This window comes from Rosa chinensis, chromosome 4 (assembly GCF_002994745.2).
Source record: "Rosa chinensis cultivar Old Blush chromosome 4, RchiOBHm-V2, whole genome shotgun sequence".
In the NCBI taxonomy this organism is placed as follows: Eukaryota; Viridiplantae; Streptophyta; class Magnoliopsida; order Rosales; family Rosaceae; genus Rosa; species Rosa chinensis.
In genome coordinates, this window is record NC_037091.1 from 3155207 (window position 1) to 3177114 (window position 21908).

At 37.4% G+C, this 21908-nt stretch overlaps 3 protein-coding genes across 7 annotated transcripts; 1 reads left to right on the forward strand and 2 right to left on the reverse strand.

Moving 5' to 3' along the window:
• Nucleotides 1-7951: 7951 nt before the first annotated feature.
• On the forward strand, nucleotides 7952-13843 carry LOC112198624 (disease resistance protein RUN1). Of its 5 annotated transcripts, none has more exons than XM_040518051.1 (9): nucleotides 7952-8642; nucleotides 8728-9820; nucleotides 10026-10319; nucleotides 10444-11524; nucleotides 12338-12515; nucleotides 12642-12747; nucleotides 13061-13177; nucleotides 13440-13565; nucleotides 13784-13843. In XM_040518051.1, the coding sequence occupies exons 1-4, from the start codon at nucleotides 8131-8133 to the stop codon at nucleotides 11422-11424; spliced, it is 2880 nt and encodes a 959-aa protein (XP_040373985.1). In that variant the 5' UTR covers nucleotides 7952-8130; the 3' UTR covers nucleotides 11425-11524; nucleotides 12338-12515; nucleotides 12642-12747; nucleotides 13061-13177; nucleotides 13440-13565; nucleotides 13784-13843. The 5 variants fall into 5 exon arrangements, with proteins under 5 accessions (XP_040373985.1, XP_040373988.1, XP_040373986.1 ...); XM_040518054.1 differs by lacking the exon at nucleotides 13784-13843 and having other exon boundaries at nucleotides 12338-12371; nucleotides 12473-12515; nucleotides 13440-13729; XM_040518052.1 differs by lacking the exon at nucleotides 13784-13843 and having other exon boundaries at nucleotides 12982-13177; nucleotides 13440-13729.
• A 2930-nt stretch (nucleotides 13844-16773) lies between these two features.
• Nucleotides 16774-18114, reverse strand: LOC112198625 (F-box protein At5g07610-like). Its single transcript, XM_024339768.1, has one exon. It carries the CDS (start codon nucleotides 18112-18114, stop codon nucleotides 16774-16776), a length of 1341 nt encoding a protein of 446 aa, XP_024195536.1.
• Nucleotides 18115-20268: 2154 nt separating this feature from the next.
• LOC112198626 (F-box protein At5g07610-like) lies at nucleotides 20269-21603 on the reverse strand. Its single transcript, XM_024339769.1, has one exon. The coding sequence runs from the start codon at nucleotides 21601-21603 to the stop codon at nucleotides 20269-20271; it is 1335 nt and encodes a 444-aa protein (XP_024195537.1).
• Between the last annotated feature and the right edge of the window lie 305 nt (nucleotides 21604-21908).

A 21908-nucleotide genomic window follows, 5' to 3' on the forward strand; every position in this document is an offset into this window, starting at 1 on the left:
AGGTTTTTGGGAAAAATTTCTGTAACTTGTTATTCAAAGTTTTTATTTAATAACTAAAGTCCTATATGAATGATTTATTAGAGGTTTAAAGTAATGATATTTGCAAGAGTATGTGAGCAGTGGTATATACGTATTGGTTTTGGGAAAGCTGGAATAAGAGTATTGCCTTGTGAAGTTCATTTCCCTTTTTATTTCTGCTCTTTTGCAGGTTACAATTTTGGCTGGTGTTCTCCTTCACTGCTCTATTTCACCCAAAGGTATTGTTGGTTGATCTTATTTTGTTTCTGAATTTGTGGTGGAGTAAGTTTGTGCACTTACTATGAGACTATACATGAAACTCCATGCTAGAGGCTCATAGGAAAACCTCCATAGAGTATCTTGTATCATCTTCTATTTCAATTGTAGCCGTTTCGCTTCCAAAATCTGGTTGCTAAACTAAAGCAGCCGAGAGGGATGTCTATGATTTCTTCTCCTTCTTTGGCTCAATTGAAACGTTTGTTGGTTGGTTTGGAATATTACATATTCGGTGAATGTACATGTACTGTCTATCTGACATTCAAGGATTCGTATTAATTTAGAACTTTTTATTAATCAAACTTATTTAACCACTAATCATGATTGGAGTCCTTAATTCTTTTCAACTGTTCAGATTTTCTGTCTATCAATCTGTGAACTAGAGTTTCAAATTGGATTGAGATTTGCAGAAGCCTTACAGTTTCATGAATCATTGTTGAGCTTGAACCAGGTAACTAAATGTTTGATTCTATGTGATTTGCTTTTAAATTAAATATATATATATATAATTGAACAGTTAGTAAACCATGCTAGTTTGATGGTTTTATACATATATTGCTGGACCCCTAACCTTTATATTACTACACAGAATTCCTAAAACTTTACTCTGTACTTTTGTTTATCATTTGTCTTCTGTTCAATAAGCTAAAACAATGAACGAGAAAATTGGCAAATTCTGTTGTAAAGTTTACAAATTTAGTTATACCTACAATGACAAATGAATAGATTGATTTCAATTTTATTGACTTGGTTCAGGAATTCAATGTGAATATTGTAGTTTCATATTCAAACCTGTGTCACTAGAAAACTTACAGTTTCTATAAATGCACTTTTCATATCTCTTTTGATTTGATTCAAAATTTATGTTAATATTTTTTCCTGGAATAATTCATTTTGTTTGGTATAATCTCACTTCTTTTTATCAACAAAAGACCTGTCTAACTAAAAAGACGTACTACAGTTTCTATAACTGTACACTTTAACTTTTATTTTGATTTTATTGGAGCCTAATCTAATTTTTTTTTTTTGTGCAGTATTGCAGTGTGCTAATGTCATTAACTCCTTGAATGTTTTATGATATTGCTTGCATCGAATCAAATAAGTTGGTATTGAATTTCTTTCACTTAGTATTGATTGAAATTGATTTTCAGTACTGCTCAGAAAGAATGCTCACATATTAATAGCCGTTTCTAATGTTTTTATGTGTAGCAACTTCTGACAGTACAATGCATTATTTGATACACAGACCACTACACCTTAATGAAATTGTTAAGTCAATTCCAGTAGTACTGGCTACAACTTTTTTGTTACTAACTAACATTGCCATGTTTTGGAGATTTGGTCTTAAGCACCACCATTGTATCTGGGGGAATATAGAATGTGTCTCTGTCTTTCATGTTGAACTTTTCTTAATGAAATAGTCGAAGATCATGAGAATGCAGATGATCAATTCAATCTTGATCTCATTCTAAAATTCTCTAATTGCTGGAAAATTTAGAATCTGTCTTAAAATAATCAAACTTAGTCATGAGAGATTGCCGGTTGTCAAAGTGGCATGATGGTTAGTTTTGGGGTTGTTAGGATATGCATTTAGTTGCTTCTAAGTTGCTGTCCATGAGGTAATGAAACTGTTGCAACAAGTTTAATAATTTTAATCAGGTTGGAACTAGAGGAATCATTCATGCAGTTTGTGCATTCTTTAGATACATTTGCAAAAATCATTCATGCTGTCAATCATTTAAAGAGAAATTATTATCGTTACTATTGTTTTAGTTTTATCTATACGTGATATTCAAATGTTCAGCTGATTTAACTGTCAAGTTACGACAAAAGAGGCTAAAGTTCTAAATTATGTTGTTGTCTAAAGCTGCAGTTTTGTGTAACAAGTGTGCTTTTATTAAATTAAATATAAAATTTCTTCTTTAAAATATTTGCAGAATGAATTGACACAAAATTGAAGTTTCATTATCACATTCTTGACTCATTGACACAAAATTAAAGTTTCATTAGCTAGGTACCAGCAAGATGTTCTTGTCTTAGAGAGTCATGATCTACCTGGTGGTGCTGCTCGTTCATTTGAGATTAAAGGATTTCAATTTGACTCTGGCCCATCTTTGTTCTCTGGTTTCAATTAAAAGACCCTCAGGCCAATCCTCTTGGACAAGTAACGTGTTCTTTCATTTTTCTTTTCTTACTTTTAAGTCATGATTTTATGGACCTACTTTTAGTGTTACTCAAGTATTACTCGAGATTATATTTCAGTTTCTTGCCATCGATACCATTGATCAAGCTTGCAGCATGACCAAAATGGATAAAAACAGTATAAAGTGCTATGTCAAACTCAAAATCATTGTGGAATAAGTTTGACATGTTTACAGTTCATCGATCTAATATATAATCAATGCCCCTGACATTTCCCCTTTGATTAAACCATGGTGGTATTTTGGTAACACAGAATTACTAGGTTGTTTCTTATCTACTTAAGACCACCTATAATAATAAGTAATTTAATTATTGCTTCTTCGAATATGAACTCTTTTGGAGATACAAGACTATTGGCTTTAGCTATTTGGTGTTCAAAAGTGGCAAATGAGTTAATTGCTTATCCTGACCTTAAGAGTGTGGTAATTTAGATAAATACTCATGGGTTCTCCAAATAGATGAGTCCAATAACATTGCAATCATTTCCAAGTTCTGGATGCATTGGGTGAGACAATTCCTTGTGCCAGTTATGATTCATGGATGGTCTACTTACCTGGAGGTGAATTTCTGTCACGCATTGATCCCTGACTTTTTCAAGGTGGAATCTAGTTGTGAGTTTATACATGTTTCATATGTTAAGCAATGGTTTGTCTATATTAAATATTTCTCAGTTGTTAATCAGGTCATTGTTAGAATTTCTGTCTTTGTTGTCTATGCAGATTGCTAGAATTATATGGTACACTGGCCGTCTTCTCTTCAAAACTTTGATGCCTAATCTAGCTGCTATATCAGAAGGATTGGCCCTACTTTTTCTTCATTTCGTGATCCGCTTAAAGAATCAGAACTATTACATTATTGGCTAAAGTAAAAACTTCAGCTACTTAGTTGCTTAGGATTGGTATAATTATGGATGTACTTTTGCTGCAATGACAGATTGAATATTGGTATTTTTGTACTTGGATTCCAGATTTGATGAATATATGGCATTGTGTAGTTTTCAGATTACATGCTAAATCAAAGCAAAAATATGTTGTTGAAGAGACTTAAGAACAACAGAATTGAGGAAAAATCTATTGTTGTTTTTCCACTCAAACAACAGAAAATTGTAGTCCTAAAATAAAAACAAAGACAAAGATATATAAATTTTTGTTGACTCAAAACAAAAACAACAACACAAAATTGTAGTCTTAGAAATATATTATCAACAGCGATAACCAAAAATCTATAGTTATAAATATATTCAAACGATATTTAACTATCGCTTAAATGAATATACAACAACAAATAAATGTCTTATGTTAGTAGGTAACAACAAATAATTGTCTTGTGTTGGCAATTTTACCAACAGATAACTGTTATTAGAATACAAAACAAATAACAACAAACTGTTATTGTAAGGCATTACAAACAACAAATAACTGTCATTTGTATGCATCGAAAACAAGTTCTTGGTTTAATCAGACAACAGACGACTTGAAATCCTTCTGTCGTCTGAACTGCAATCAGACGACAGACGAAATCTGTCGTCTGATACCCCAAGAGACGGCACCGTACTAGACAACAGAATTTTTTTTAATCAGACGACAGATCTCCTCTGTCGTCTGATAGCTTTTTTGGCATAGTGCAACGAGCATTTATGAGGATAATGCTGCTTACATTGAACAAATGAAGCAAGGCTATATCAAAGGCGACAACACCAAGCACATATCGCCTAAATTCTTCTACAATCAGCAACAACAGAAGCTCCTCAAGATCAAAGTAAACCAGGTTCGATCTGAGGACAATGCGGCAGACTTGTTTACTAAGTCATTGCCCAAATCCACGTTCGAGAAACATGTGGCAAGAATTGGCTTGCGGAAATTATCTGAACTCCCATGATTGTAGTCATCAGGGGGAGGCACAGACATCAGGGGGAGATGTCTACATGTTCGTCTCGAATCGTGAAGGGTGTGTTGTGCTCTTTTTCCCCTTCGACCGAGGTTATTTTTGTCCCACTGGGTTTTTGTTACTCAGCAAGGTTTTGAACGAGGCAACGAGAGAAGCACCGCGTTTGGACAACACAAGGGGGAGTGTTTAAGGATATCTCTATTTGTGTTTGATCCAAACTCTAGGTTACTTGACCTAGTGGTAATAGGGTTCAATTAGAAGAATCTAGAGATTATCTTTCCTTGTATGATTCAGACTCTATGCATTGTAATCCTCTATATAAATAGGCCCCTATTATCAATGAGAATACACAGCAAATTTCTCTCAATTTCTGATTCCCTAAAACAATAAGATATTAATCATATTATTATTGCATATGTAATTAATCAATGAAATATAATAGTTGAATTTGTAACCAATATATATATATATATATATATAATTGTTGAATCGACGAAGGAGATTAGCCCATATTTTTTGTTTTTCTTTTTGTTTTTTGTTTTTTTTAAGTAAAGATAATCATGATTTGATCCTCACGTGAGCTTAGCATTATCTTATAGTTAGTTATTAAGATTGCAAGCTCCCAAGACGAGCATATCCATTCAATATGATAAAGTATTTAAATTCGAACTATTTCTCATCTTCTTCCTCCTTCTGCACTTCATCACAGTTGCGACCATTTTTAAATACAGATCTTTCCAACCTTGAATCCTGCAAAAAATTGAGGGCACAGCTACCCACCCTTGCCCTCCCTTAAATCTGCCCTTGGCGGTGGGTGCTGGAGATAGAGGAAGAGGAAAGAAAAACAAAGATGGTAGAAGGAATGGGTCGTTGTGAAGACCGCCTAGGCACGCCCATAGCCGCCTAGCCCCGCCTAACATCCTCACTGGCTAGTTCCACTGATTTCCAAGAAATTGAGTCAGTGCTCCACCTCCCAGCGCTTAGACCGATTTTTAGAACACTGGTTTTACCCGACTGATTTTTTTTTTGATCAGTTAAAAAAATTTCATTGATAACAAATGGTCAATACAACCTTCGGGGTAAGGTGGCCTCGCTAAAAACCCTGCATGATCATAGCAAGTAAAAAAGAGCACCACCCCCCATATCATCAATTTCTACATTCATCTAAAATGATATCAGTAAGCCAAGGTGGCCCTGCTTCCTGCCAGAGTCTATCTTCGTCAGCAATCAAGGCATGCTTTGCCATCTTGTGTGCAGCAATATTGCCTTCTCTATTGACTCTCTTCCACAGGATTGATTCGAAAGTTGAAGCCAAGCACTTAATATCATCCAAGACTCCACCCTCCACACTAAGATCAAGCTCTGTCTTATTCAACGCATCAATTACTATGGAGGAATCACTCTCCACTACGAAGTTCTGAAAACCAGCTTCTCTACATAAAAGTAGTCCATGATAGACAGCAAGAGCTTCAATAGCAACAATAGATGGGTTTCCTGGCAGTACCTTGTGCCCTGCACACTTCAATTTCCCCTCACCATCTCGTACAACCATGCCTAGACCAGCCTTCTTCTTTTTATAATCTATTGCTGCGTCAGTATTCAACTTCAGATTTGGTGCAGTAGGTGGCCTCCACTTGACTTTCACTCTCTTTTGTGTTGCATCTTTAGTCACGGTCTCATTACTCCTTTGTGCATCTTGGAAGTTGTTTAACCACTCATTCGCACTCCATACAATATGCTTACTCTCCTCCACAACTCTTTCATGCTTAAATCTGTTCCTGCTCTTCTAAAGTAACCAACAGATAACACTGAACAATTCAACCTCCTCTTTGGAGGAAGTTTTAACCACATGCGCAAACAAGTCAATGAAACTAGGTTCTCTCCATTGTTTATAAACTCCATTTAAGAATGAGAATTTCCAAACCTTCTTAGACCACGGACAGCTCCACATACAATGGATTGTTGTCTCCTCCTCCCTCCCACATCGGCAACAAAGGCTAGAATTTCCCACATGCCTTCTGAACAAATTAGCAGCACAAGGTAGGAAGCCTTTACAAGCACGCCAAAGAAAAAGTTTCAACTTATTAGCAATTCTTAATTTCCACAAATTGTCCCAAACTTGGGTACCTTCCTTATTGCTACTGTTGCTACAACCCACTGACCCTTCATGAACCCTGTGAAGCTCTGATGCTAACCAACACCCTGACTTCACTGTATACCTTCCATCTTTGCAATAATGCCAAACAATAGCATCATCCCTCCTACCCGCAGCAATATGTATTGACAGAATAGTATCGACCTCATGTGGGCGAAATGTAGATCTTATCAAACTTTCATTCCACATGCCAGGATAAAGCATCAACTTACTAACCTTCAAATTTAAATTACCAGTATGGGGAGAGACCGGTCTGAAGGTCCATTGTGTAGGTAACCATTTATCAAACCAAACCCTTATATTACGTCCTGTCCCCACTCTCCACCTAGTCCCACTGATCAGCAAATCTCTACCCCACATCAAACTACTCCAGATTAAAGAGGCACCTACTTCATTCCTAGCTCCCGCCCAATTTGTATGCGGGAAATATTTACCTTGCAGTAGCCTGTGCACAAGGGAATTAGGCTCCATCACTAGACGCCATACTGTCTTTGCCAAAAGTGCTCGATTAAAAGCTTCAAGGTCCCGAAAACCAAGCCCACCTTGACTCTTACTCTTACAAAGTTGATTCCATTTACACCAATGCATCCCCTTCTTCCCATCCGCCTTCCCCCACCAGAAGTTTGCAACTTTAGATTGAAACGACTTGCAACTTTAGATTGAAACGACTATTTTGATCTTCTTTAATTTAAAAAATAAAAAAAAGATTTTATTTAATTATTTGAAAAAAATTATCAAATTTTTGTTTTTCATAAAAATTTTATTAAATATTGATGTTGTACCAAATTGGATAAAAGAATTAGAACTAAGTGATTGACATGATATTTTCAATAAATGTTAATGACCAAAATAATTCTACAAAAACAAATGTATAAAGTGTAGACTGAATCAAAATACAGTGATTAGGGTTCGAGTCCCAACTCTCACAAGTTTGTGGCCAGCAAGTTTGAGGGGCTTTCGGGTTCGTGCGCTTGCGGAGGGAGATTAGTCTGGTTTTGCAAGGATACTCTCATGGACCTTGGTCCGAATACTGACGACCTGCCCCAATGCAAGGGTCAGACCGAACGGGCTTGTAATGGACTTAAGGCCTAAGTGTCAAATGATGACCCCCAGTACAAGACAATTGAGAACTATATTGTCGTAGTAAGTAACTCTTTTGATCAAGGAATCTGAAGAAAATGTTTATTTTTCTTTTCAGATTGTGTAAAATATAGACATGAAAAATTGAAAATCAACTAAATGAACCCTTAAAATTGCCGTACGATTTTAAATGCAATCTTCTCCATAGAAAATACATTGAACCCAAACATTAAAGTATGATTTTCCAAGTCTTTTAAGTCATCGCCTCTTAAAAAAAGAAAAAGAAAGATGATGTCCAAGTCAAAAAAGAAAAAGTGAAAGCTGGCACCAAGAAACAATCATATAGGTGTAAGCTGCTTGGCAAGTGCGTACACTAAAACAAGTTGCAAGGAAAGATAACATTAATTAATGATAGAGGTTCTCACATTCACATTGCAGCTGGCGCTGAGAATCTATCTACTTGAGAGTTGAGATCTAGGAAGGCAAGTTTCAACAGATCGAGCAAAGCAAAGATGGCTTCTTTGACCACTAGTTCTTCATCTTCTTCTCTCCCACTTTCTTCTACTGATCACCAAAATCACTACACATACGAGGTGTTCCTGAGTTTTCGAGGCGAGGATACGCGCTTTAATTTTACAGATCATTTGCACACTGCTTTGTGTCAGAGGGGAATTGAGAACTTCAGAGATGATGGGCTCAGAAGAGGAGAAGAAATATCATCGGCTCTTCTCAAAGCAATTGAGGAATCGAGAGTTTCAATCATCGTCTTCTCTCAAAACTATGCTTCGTCAAGGTGGTGCTTAGATGAACTGGTCAAGATACTTGACTGCAGAAAATCAAGAGGACATGAGGTTAGATCGATTTTCTATAAGGTGGATCCCTCAGATGTCCGACACCAAAGAGGTGCTTTCGGTGAGGCATTTTATGCGCTTGATCAATGCAAATACAAGGATAGCATGGACAAATGGAAGGCAGCTCTCAAGGAAGCAGCAGATTTGTCTGGATGGCCTTTCAAGGATGGCGAGTATGTCTTTAACCCCTCCACTAGCTATTTAATCAAAATATATTTTTGAAGTATTTGATTTCGTATATATGCTTTTAAATTCTAGGTACGAGTCTAAATTTATCGACAAAATTGTTGGGGAGTTGTCTGCCCAAGTGATAAACCCTTCATGTGAGTTGCAAGTAGCTGCAAATCCTATTGGAATAGAATCTTGTAGACAAGATGTCAATAGACTTTTACACACCGAGGAAAATATTGTTCGCATGGTAGGCATATGGGGGCCTGGTGGAATAGGAAAGACCACAATTGCAAAAGATGTGTTTAATTCAATTCACCATAAGTTTGCTGGTAGTTGTTTCTTGGCAGATGTTAGATCAAATTACCTAACTCAATTGCAAGAGAGGCTTTTGTTTGATATTTTAAGGGACCCAGCTTTGAAGGTGAATAGTGTTGATCAGGGAGTCAGTTTAATAAAGACAATGATGCGACATAAAAAAATTCTCTTAATCCTTGATGATGTGTCTCATTCCAACCAATTGCAGAACTTAATTCCATGCCCAAATTGTTTTGGGCCGGGCAGTAGAATTCTCATAACAACAAGAGATAAACGTTGGCTAATTGCTCATCAAGTTGATGAAGTATACGAGGTCAAAATGTTAGATTATGATCAAGCTTTGGTGTTGTTTAGCTTGAATGCATTCAAAATAAATGGACCTCCAAGTGATTATCTGGAACTTGCACGACGTGCTATATGTTATGCCCAAGGCCTTCCATTAGCTTTGATTGTTTTAGGGTCTCATCTATTTCGTAGAAGCAGGGAGGAGTGGGAAGCTACATTAGATAGTTGTAGAGAAGATCCCCATAGAGAGATAAGAAACGTTCTCAAAATAAGTTATGATGCTCTGGGAGTAGATTTGAAAGGATATTTTCTTGATATTGCTTGTTTCTTTAAAGGTATGCATATAAACCATGTGAAACCAATACTAGAAGCTTGCTACGACCTCAAATCAGTGATTGGTATTAAACAACTCCAAGAAAAGGCCTTAATAAGAATTGACAGAGATAATGAGATTTGGATGCATGACTTGATAGAAGAAATGGGTAAAGACATAGTGTATCAAGAGTCACCTGGTGAGCCCGGGGAACGCAGCAGAGTATGGAGCAAAGAAGATGTCGACCACGTTCTAACATATAATACAGTAAGTATATTAATGATGTTCTGTGTTTTTCAGAAAGCATTTTATATTGAATATAATTTCTTATTGAAACCTTGAAGAATGTTGTATTGAAACAGTACTTGTGCTTACAATAGAAATTGCTATGTCTTTTTTTTTTTTTTGGTCGGAATAGAAATTGCAACTATAAATGTTGCTAAGTTAGTATGATTGCTTTCTTTTAATGTAGGGCACAAATAAAATTATAGGCATCCAGGCCCGGGTCTTCTGGCGATCTTTTAAGATATCTTTGAATGCTAAAAGCTTCTCAGGGATGAAGAATCTTAGATATATTTCTATGAGCGAAATGATGGAGTATGAATTCTTTTCTGGAGACATTGATTATCTCTCCAACCAATTGAGATGGCTTGATTGGTCTAAATGTCCGTTGCAATCCTTTCCATCTAATTTTCATGCAAACAAACTTGTAAATCTCGATATTTCTGAAAGTTGCGGCATCACACGGCTATGGGAGGGACGTAAGGTACTTTAATCTAATAATCCATTTTATTTCAAGACTTTTTTAATTAAAAATAAATAATAGATAACTATGCTGTAAATTATTGGCTCCACTTGGTTGATCATTTCCTTTTTGTTTTGCCATACAGAATTTTTCAAGGCTAACATGTATGAATTTAAGGGGTTGTGATTCCATAACAGAACTCCCAGACTTTAGTGGAATCCCCAACTTGAAGGAGTTGAATCTATGTGAATGTCGCAATTTAGTCGGGGTTCCGGATTCCGTTGGATTCCTTCCTAACCTTGTCATCTTGAATGTTGACCGCTGCTTTGACCTTATTATGTTTCCAAGAAAAATCAACTGGAAATATGCAGAAACTATTTCTATCCGCTCTCGCAAGCTTGAGGAATTTTCAAAAGTCGGAAAAGAGATGAGTTCCTTGAGAATTTTGGATATATCAGACACTTGCATTAAAGAATTGGATGAGTCAATTGGAAATCTCATTGGGCTTGAATGGTTGGATCTTTTTAATTGCAAAAATCTTACAACTCTACCGTGCAGCATTTATGGATTGCAAAATTTAAAGAGGTTTGAGCTTACTAACTGCTCGAAACTTGTCAGCTTTCCAACAAATACCAAAATTTTGAATGTTGATGGTTGCTCACTATCACTTCCCAAGCTACAGATCTTCGATATCGGAGGATGCAGTTTATTATCAGATTGTGATTTCCTGATGACTCTTGATTGCTGGGAAACATTAAAGTGGCTTAATCTGTCAAGAAACAATTTTGTTAGTCTTCCTGCTTGCATCACCAAATTTGTCAACTTGGGGTGGCTTGACTTGCGGGATTGCAAGAGACTCCGAGAAATTCTGGAGCTTCCGCCATACGTTAGGCCAGACATAAGTGGTTGTGAATCACTGAGGAGATTCTCGAAATTGACAAATCCTGGAGCTGTGATAGAGGCGGAGTCGTCTTTGTGTTCCAAAACTCCAAAACGACACTGCACCGCGGAAGAGTTGTCTATGGAACCAACGCTAGTGATTCCTCCAAAACGACAACGTACCGGGCAAGCATCAATGGTTCATTTTGCTCATGAAATGGTTCTCCTCAATCCCCAATCCCCATGATCCCTGACCTGCACAGCTCCCATCACTCAACTAAGACCCGTAGCTGTCTTTGTCTCTGCAACCAACTCTAACATCCACTTCAACCAAAACTGATCAATCTGTAAGTTCATATTACATCTTCTTAGTATCTTTCTCTTTTCCGACTTTTCTAACTTCTGAATGTTGCTGGTATTGTATTGTATGCGAGGTTGTTTAAGAATAACAGTGTGTACTAAAAGTTCATATTTCAGAACACTGTTAGTAAAATCAATAAACATTGAAAAATAGCTCACTCTAATAGGGTCCTCTCGAAGACTGATTCTTCCTCTAAAGTTTTAGAAAAAGGTTGGAAGGACAGGATACCCACATTTTGAATACCCTATGCATTGAAGTCTCTGAGTATCTCAACTCTGCGACTCCAGCATTGTCTTGATTACATTAAGAATAATCTCTGTTGCATCCAATTGCATGAAGAAATTTTCTGATCCATGTCTGCTGCCAATTGAATTGCAACGATTGTTTTACCCTGCCAATTGAATTGCTGCCATTGTTTTAGTCTGCTTTTAGAGCAGACGGGCAGATCTATCTTGTTTGTTACTGCATTAGAATTTGAAAATGTAAATCATGTACAATTAACTCTGGCCTGTTTTGAGGTGCATTAAGGGCAAGTTTCCCATTTTCAGCCTAGCAACTGTTACAGAAACAATGAACGAATTTTTGTGAATCCTTAAGAATGCAGTGATACTAGCAAATGGTATGAGAAAATGCAGATGCATATGATCATGAATATTCATTCAAGCTAACTAATGGCTGTTACTAACTAACCTTACCTGTGTACTGTCTACAAACTTCTGTGATCAAAACATTTCCATAATATAATAGTTAGCAAAATCTAAAGGCATTTCATCAGTTGCTTTGTATTTATTGTGGACAGATGGAATCAATGAAGGCATGGTGCTTTGGATCTGGTAGGTGCTTGAGATTGGCTAGATGATGATGGGGAACAATGGTATCAAAACTGTTTGTACTTGTCCTCATTGTTGATCCTCAATTGATTCCATTGTTGTAGGAGAATATCGGTGGTATCAGCTAGCTAGGAAATGAAAATTAAGGTAGTCCATACAAATTGGTTGATATGATCCCATTATTAATATTTTTGTTTCTGGTTCGTTCTCTTTCCTTTCACTTTGTTGCTAGTTGATTGATATCATGCATTTTGGTTGCTTTTCCATTTGCAGTGGGGACTGTAGACTTTCCACTCTGAAAGGTTATATATTCTGGCCAAGTGGGGTACATGCTGATCTAGCTGAATTTGAAATGACTGCAAATAAGCTAGAAGCAAAGGTATATGCTATGTCCCCTTAGTTGTACTCTTGCCTATACTCATTTCCTAGTACTTTTATGCTTTAGTGCCTATATGTTATTGCTTACAATTTGATCGAAATATGTTATGTTTAAAGAGCATGATGTTGCATTATCCACATGGTCCATGGATTAAGCACATGGAATATGAAATTTATTACTTTAAGCAAAATCTTCCTAGCACATGCTTCAACCATATTCAATTTTATTCTACAGATTACAACTTGGAAATTCATAAATAAGTATGGCCAAAGATTTGCCTAACTCATATACATCAATTTTTTGCTTTTGGAAGTTCTAGCCTGGCTTTGGCTAAATATCTTGCTTCAAGGTGATGCAGCAGGCATGTGCTGACCTTCTTGAGGAAGAACAAATTGGTTTCATTGTTCCTAAGGATGGAGTTGATGTCACGGTTAGTTACTCCTTCTTGGAGTTTGCCTTTATTGTAGATTCATGCAAGCAAACATTAATTACTTGCTTCAATTAAGCAGCATATATTCAGTAGCTAACATCAATCTGGATTACCATTCACTATGGCACTTTAAGAAAAGGAGCAACTACTTCTACTTAATACTTACATTTTGAAAGAACTGATCTTAATATCCATTAGTTGATGGCAATTTTGTTTTCTAATGCGTTCTTGAAAAAGTCTGATTGCCTGTATTGCCTTGCAGTGATCATATGTGGTGGTTGATGAGAGTTTTCTAATTCATTAGAAACTGGCATGAGTCCCTTCATAGGTTGCTGCAGGATCAGGCTCTCTCCGGAAAGCATTCCAATTCGTCAAAACCTATCAATAAGTGTATATATGTAATCCTGTTAGAATAAATAGTTAAATAGGCGCTGCAATTAAGGTAATGCAAACAAATGATCCAGTACTAATTTTTGGTTTGTAGTTCATTTCTTTGGTTTCACTTTGTTACTTACTACTATGTTTTTGGGTGATTAATGTTTCACATTTTCATTGTTGCTTCCATATGCAATGGGAACTATAAACTTTCACTTGGAATGGTCGCAGATTCCTGCAAAGTGGGTTGCAGGCCGATCTAACTGAATTTGTGATGACTGCAAATAAGTTTACTTTATATATGGTACAATAAGGTGGAAAATAAAACAATTAAAACTTAAAAATAATATTTTCCAACTCATACACGAAGGACAATCTTGCTTAAAGAAAAAAATGCCGAAATGTCTTCACATGTGTTAAACTGTTAATAGTTGGACAGAGGAATTGACAAAAATATCAAAATGCCTTTACATCCTACCAGCTTGAGGCACATTGAGTACACATTTGAGTATCATATCCCTGCAACCATTCATGGGATATATTCATCACTACAGATTGACAATGAATTCAACCTTTGAGAATATATCTTCTTCACAAAATATACAACTCCATGTCCATTGTACTTATAAGCAACACCAACATAATACAAGAAAACTTTTAGAATCTGCACTTTTCATTTGAAAAATGTTACATTCCAATTCCTCCCCCAGGTGTTAAAAGTTCATTCTAAACACGAAGGCCAATTTAAATCTTACGTTTGTACCTGATGGTTTGAAACCTATAAGATTTAATCAGATATTTGTACGTAATGATCTGAAATTCTCTTTATATCTATTATTCGTTTTTTTTTTCTTTCTTTTTTTTCTGGAGAACAACCCAAGGGAAATTTTCTCAAACAACCATTGCCAAAAGAGTCCATATTGAAGTTGAAAATAAATTGTCTACCGAATTAACATATTATTCGTCTGTCTGTGGTAGATTAGTGTCATAGCCATCCAGGAAACCAAAAACCAATTTTCATACATGGTTCATTGTTGAGTTGCAAAGTTCTCATCTTATATGCAGGAACTAGTACAGCGAACTAATCGGACAGCAACTAAACAGTGTTTTACATTTCCGCTTTATAAGAATGAAGGAAGAGAAACTGTACGAGATTGTGCTCTTAGTTTGTTAATAGATATTAGATTGTTCTAAATTGATCAGCATATTGTACTTGACTTTTCAAACAAGAAAAATAAACTTACTTCAGAGCCCTGACTTTTCATAGTTTGAATCTGAGATTCGTCCTCCATTGCCAGCAAAACCAGACCGTAGCTGGAGATCATTCTACCATCAAAAACTAGCTTACAAGTTCATGAGCTAGGCAACATTTTTACTTCTCACCAACTACATTTTTGTGCAGCCACTGTCTATATATATAATATTGTTCTGCAACACTGACTTCATTTATATATTTGTACAGGAGCAAAAACATATAGATAATGATCTTTAAAAGAAACTCTAGACAGTAGAAACATATAGCCGATAGAAAACACAAAGGTCATGCATGTTGATCTATTCATATATTTGACAGGTACCTAATGATATGATGTGCCCTTGATGCCTATTAGATTTAATCATATATTCATACCTAATATTGGAATCCCCTCAAGTCCTCCACTAAGTGGGATTCAGAGTCAATAATGCTCGATCTGCAACCAAAATATTTAATTAACAACAGCAACCTAAGTATGTTTTTCATCCTTAAAACCACTAAATAGTATTTATAAGGACACAGGACATCCAGTGGTAGAATTATTTCCATTACTATTAAGATCCTGGCAAAGGATAACAACTAGAATCAGAGTGATTGCTGTCAACACTAACCCCTTGGGCTTAAAACCTTCTGCATACAAACTCCAATAACAAAAGCACTACAAGTTGAGATAACATAGATTGTGTTTTCAGACTATTTCACTTAACAAAGTGGAGGATTACAGAGCATCGTTCTATGACTCTACTTTGCAAATCATTAGAAACTTTATACCAAACTGCATACAATGAAGAGGAAATTGAGACATTGCAGTACTGTTTTGCTTTACTATCATAAAATGGCCTAGCACTAACTTTGCTTTGTATCTGCAATGCCACATACTATCTGAAAAGGTACATTTCTGTCATGACGAACAACATAGATGCACCCTAATTTGCTAAAAAAAGTATATTGCCAAAAGCTCACAAATTTGCTGGCCGGACTGCCGGAGCCGTTTAAAAAAAAAAAAAAAAAAGATGGAGATGAAGGACAAAAAATCTGTGTTCTTCTGATTTGCTGAGTATGTTCTAGAATGGAAGAAAAAATTTATGTAAACCATAAATTTTCACAATCTATGTAAAAGATAAATTTCATAGTTCTAGTACTGCAGCTAATCTCAAGTAAATGGAAATGGATTAGCCAGAAAGGCTTCTAGTGGATTATGCAATAAAGTGTAACATGGTTAATTTCCTTTATTTTAAACCTTTTACAGTGTTGAACCTTTATTTTAATTTTTTTTTTTTGGGACATTGTATTTGTTGATCAATATTAAATTTGAGTTTCAATGCTAATTTTGATGTTTAAGACAACGAGGGAATTAAAAGTGCTTCTTTGTGAAGTTTACAAGATGAGTAATTAAATTGAAGATCACAAGTGTGCCAAAAGTTCTTGTCAAAATCGGCCACTGATAACCATTGGGGAATGCTAATGACTATTACGGGCACAACCAACTTTCCGGTAAGTCAGAAATAGGTAGCATTAAGGACATGTACACATTCCCTATAGTTAGTTTCACTAATTTACATTTTTCATATGCTGTTTTCAATTACTGTAAAGATTGGCTAAATTTTTCTAGATTCCCAATAGTAATGAACGTACACCTGGGAAAAAATGTTCCACGGATCAAGATTAAGGAATGTACACAATCCCAAATTTCAAGTTTATCTAGACAAATCTTTTTGTAAAGTCCTTGTGCTAATTTGATTATGACACACCACAAGTAATTGATAATTTAGGAAAAAACCACTGCAATTAGTAAATAGAAGTACTTTATAATACCACGCATAATTTGATTACGACAAACCATGAATACCTGATAATCCAGAAAGAACCATTGTAATAAATAGATAGGTATTTCTAATAGAAAGTATAACTTAAATGGCAATAGCAGCATAATATGTATGGGCTGGGATACATATAGATTCCATCCTCACAAACAAGCTAAAGTCTCCATGTAAGGAAAAATAATATCCTCTGGCAAACAATGATTATGATCACCTAAAGTTAGGTAAAGCTCCTTATTGGCTAACTCAATAGATGTCTTGAAGGTCTTATTCCTAGGATTATAAGATATGACCTTACCAGGCATGTGCAACAAAAGATCTGTTGAAGAATCCTCAACCTTGTCATCTATTTCTTGGGAGGTTTCCTCCTCCCCAGAAAGGCACAAGACAACAAAAGCATTCCAATCCTGTCCGGGAAGAGCTGCAACTATCGGATTAAGATCAACACGATAGTGTCGATACTTGAAAAACCAGCCAGAGTAGTCCGTCTCCATCTCCATGACCTCAAAATATTGAGTGTTGCAATGCTGATAAATCTCAATCAAGTACAAACAGCCACCACACTCCCCAAAATATCTCTGAGTCAATAACGGTGGAAAGTTCTTGGCAACCAGGGGGAGAGGAGGGGTAGCTGAAGCAACCAGAAAACGCTCTTGGCCTATGTCGAAGTAGTGCAGCACATCAGCTTCGTTTCTTATGAATTTACCGTCTGGGAAAGAGTAGAATGGCAAGCTTGCTTCCCCTATGTCTCTTATCCAATGAACTGCGCCGTTGCAGTATATGGCGCCTTCTCTGCTCCTGCAGTCAAAGTGCATGGCCTTGTTCATGAAATGAGGGTGCCTGCCCTCGTCGGAGGGGCTGGGGAAGAAAGGAGTATCGAGATGCTTCCACTCTCCGGTCTTAGATGAATATATGTCTATTTTGTGCTTCCCCCTATTATAATAAAAGGTGAAGTTATTCACGCAGACCACCTTGTAATGAGGCGATATGGAAGGATCAAAAGCCAAAGCATAGCGCACAAATAAAGAATCACTACTATGTCTGACAACTGGAAAAGAAAGAGCCCGGAATTCGTTGGTTGTGGGATTGACAACATACACGGGATGATTTTTTGTTTCAAGTCCAGATCTAGGAATATGGCAGAGAAAGAGGCCATTGCAGGACTGAAGAATCCTCAACTTGGATTCATCAGGGACGGAATCGGAATTGTTAAGGGTTTTGAAGGGATTCCACCCAGGTGGGATTTCATGGTTACCATGAAGGATGGACTTGAAGTACTCGTCTTGGATTTTGCTAGAGAAGAAAGCTGAGATTTTGGAGTTAGGGTTTCGGAGGGTGTGGCGGCGACGGAACTCGGGGTCGGAGATGAGAGAGAGCCATTGCTTGGAGACGCACTTGAAACGGATCAGAGATAGAGCTGGAACCCATATAAGGATCTGCTTAAGCAGGTCTTCGATATTCGCGACGGTTTCTGCTGAAGATGACATCTTCCCACCAAAGGGTTTAGGGTTTCTGCTTTCGATTCCCAAACTTGATTCTCAAGTCTCAACTCTGTACAACAACGGATATGAGCAGGGATCCAATTATATATAGGGAGTGACACCTAAAGATATTACCGAAAGCCAAGCCCACACATACCGGCCCAAAAGTTAAAAAGTTCGATCTTCTTCACTTTTTACCACAGATATTGCAACAAAATAAAATTTCACTTTTGACGGTGTAGTTAACGGTTGTACCATACTGAATAACAGCAATTGACGATGTAACAGCCATAGCCAAGGACACGGTGTAGTTCACGTTTCCGTTTGCATTGAGCGATTGTGGCTTTCTGTGAAATGGGTCACATGTGAAGATGGGTTTGGAGGAAAATGTGTTTATTGGGAATTCTTTGGTTCGTTTCTATGAAGAATGTAGGGACTTGGATCGTGCCTGGCAGGTGTTTGATGAAATGCTTGAGAGAAACACTGTGTCGTGGACTTAGTTTGATTTGTGGTTATGGTAGGAGGAATATGCCAAAGGATCCAGTCTCGTTTGATTCATGAGTTTACCTCCGGTGGTGATACTGATACACACACACACACAGAGAAGAGCCATATTGCATTGATGTTGCAAGAAATAAACAGCAGACTCAGAGATGTTGGTCACGTTCCTGATTTGGACAGTGTCCTCCTTGATGTTGATGAGAAGAAGAAAGAGTACTTGCTCAGTCGACATAGTGAGAAAGTTGCCATAGCTTCTGGGTTTATTGGTAAAGGGGAAGGTGTGCCAATTTGCATGGTGAAGAATCTGAGAATGTGTTGTGATTGTCACTCTTTTGCCAAATTAGTGGCAAGAATATACGACAGGGAAGTTATTGTTCAAGATAACAACACGTTCTATTTCTTTAGTCAGGGGCTTTGCTCTTGCAGTGATTACTGGTAATAGAATTATGATTTGAAGAGAACTCTCCCCCAATTATTATTCTTCTTTAGTCTGCGATCCCTTTATCTATTGCTTTTGATCTGCACTGCCATTATCATATTGTGTTTATTACACAGTCCAGGTATGACTCCATTATCATTGAGCCATACTTCAGGGGCAATATGCACAACCCAATCTCCTCCATTGCCATTGTCCAAACTCATTAACTACTCGGCTGAAAAAACAAGCGTTGTATATCAGACCAATCAAGCCCTTGAGCCTGAAGCTGGAATGACGGTGATTCACCTAGTATGCCAACAGAATAGATATTCACGAACCGTACCCCTTCCACTTCAGACTTCAAGCTTCAAAGTGCGAGAGCTAATCAAAATTCCAAGATTTTTCAGGTTTGGTTTTCCTCTTTTTTCTCAGACTCTGCAGGTATATTGATTTTATAAGGCTAATGGTTGAGATTTGTTAGTTTTTAATCTTTTAATTCATAGTGGTTAGTAATATTTGGAATAATCAAAATGGAGCTAGTGCATCAACTAATCAGCATATATGGTAGCATAGATTGTGCAGGTATATTGTTTCTATAAGGTTATGGTTGAGATTTGTTATTTTTTCAAAGCTTTTAGTTCATGGTTAGTTAGATTTGGAATTAGCACAGTAATAGTTGCATAAACTAATCAGCATATATGGATGGCTTTTCCATTTAAGGACAATGGCAAACAAAAATGTATTTGATTGTGATGTTTCCCCACAATCTAGCAAAGGAAAGTGTCCCAAATGTTCTTGAGGCATCAAACTTGTCAAAAACTGCCCACTGATAACAGTTGGGGACTGCTAATGCACCATAAGGGGCAGAATAGAGTTTCTGATACTCAAAAATGGGAATTCAAGAACATTTACATTTTCATATGCTATTTCAAATACAGTGAAGAATGGCTAAATTTTACTGGATTTCTACCAGTACCTTCATATGAAGGTCTGGGAAAACATGTTCCACACATCAAGAAAAAAAATCTACACAATCTAGCTTCTAGCTTGTTGATGCTGATTTCATCTAAATCATTTCTTTTATCTTCTTGAGCTGTATTTGATTATGACAAACCACAAGTAACTAGTAATCCAACAAGTTGAAAGAAATAATACCATTTTAATATGTAACTAGATATGCGTCATACAAAGCATAACTTACATGGCAAAAGCAACATAGCATGTACATATAGATTCCGTTCTTACACACAAGCTAAAGTCTCCATGTAAGGATAGTTATCACCCTCATATTCATCATCATCTAAAGCTAGAAAAAGCTCCCTATTGGATAACTCGACAGATGTCTTGAAGCTCTTATTCCTGAGATTATAAGACACGACCTTACCAGGCATATGCAACCAAAGATCAGTTGAAGAATCCTCACCATCTGTTTCCACATCTCGTGAAAGGAACAAGACAACAAAAGCATTAGGGTCCTGTCCAGGAAGAGGTGCGACCACCGGACTAAGATCAACATGGTACTTGACAAACCATCCAGAGTAGTCCCTCTCCATCTCCATCACCTCAAATTGAGTCTTACAATGCTCAAAAACCTCAATCAAATACAAACAGCCACCACCTGACTCGCCAAAGTATCTATCAATCAAATGGGGAAACTCAGTAGGAAAGTTTTGTTCTTTCTCCAACGGAATGTTTTTCACAACCAAAGGAACTGGAGGAGTAGCAGCAGCGAGCCGCAGACTTTCTTCACCTACGTCATAGTAGTGCAACACATCCAATTTACTTCTTTCGAATCCAACTGTTTCGACCACACCATCTGTCTCCGAGCAGAATGGCAGGCTCGCTTCCCATCTGTTTCTTATCCAATGAATTGCGCCGTTGCAATACACTGCCCCTTCCCTGCTCCTCTCATCAAAATGCATAGGCATTCTGCGAGTATCAATGTGCCTGCCCTCGTCGGAAGGGCTAGGGAAGAAAAGAGCCTTGAAACGCTTCACCCAAGTTCCGGTCTCCGACGAATATATCTCTATGCTGTGGCGCTTGCCACGGAGAATGTCGTGACTGACACACACCACAGTGTAATGAGGCGATTTCGAAGGGTCGAAAGCCAAACCATACCTCACAAACATATACATTTCCTCCTTCTTCGCAAGGCTTGGAGCAGAAAGAGCGCGGAATTTGTTGGTGGTGGGATTGACGACATATACAGGAGGATAGTTTCTTTCTTCTTCTTCGCCGGGGAATTCGACATAGCAGAGGAAGAGGCCATTGCAGGACTGGAGAATCCTCAAGCCGGAAGCGGAATTGGCGAGAGTTTTGAAGGGATTACCGGATGGGCTGCCGAGAGTGATGGAGTTGATGGTGGTGTCTTCGTTGGTTTGGGAAGAGAAGAAAGCTGAGATTTTGGGGTTAGGGTTTCGGAGAGTGTGGCGGCGACAGAAGTCGGGGTCGGAAATAAGAGAGAGCCAGTGCTTGGAGACGCACTTGAAGCGGATCAGAGATAGAGCCGGCACCGATATAAGGATCTGCTTAAGGAGCCCTTCGATGTTCGCTACCGTTTCTGCTGAAGATGACATTTTGATCTCTCAATTTCCCCTCCAAGGTTTAGGGTTTTGCTTTCAATTCCCAAACTTGCTGTGCTCTCAGCTCAGCTCAGTACAATGTGTTCCCAGAGAGGAGAGCAGTGTTCGAGTCTGTCATATAAAGGAAAACGAAGTGGAAAACAAGCCCAAAAGCACCAGAAGATATTGTTTAGCCCAAAGTGCATAAAGACTGGCCAGTGAATAAGTATCGGTTCAGTCCAATAGGAAAAAGTAAGGATCAAGTTGAGTCTAATATAACCATCTTGTGTGATAAGGTTAGTCGAGCAACCTAACATAGA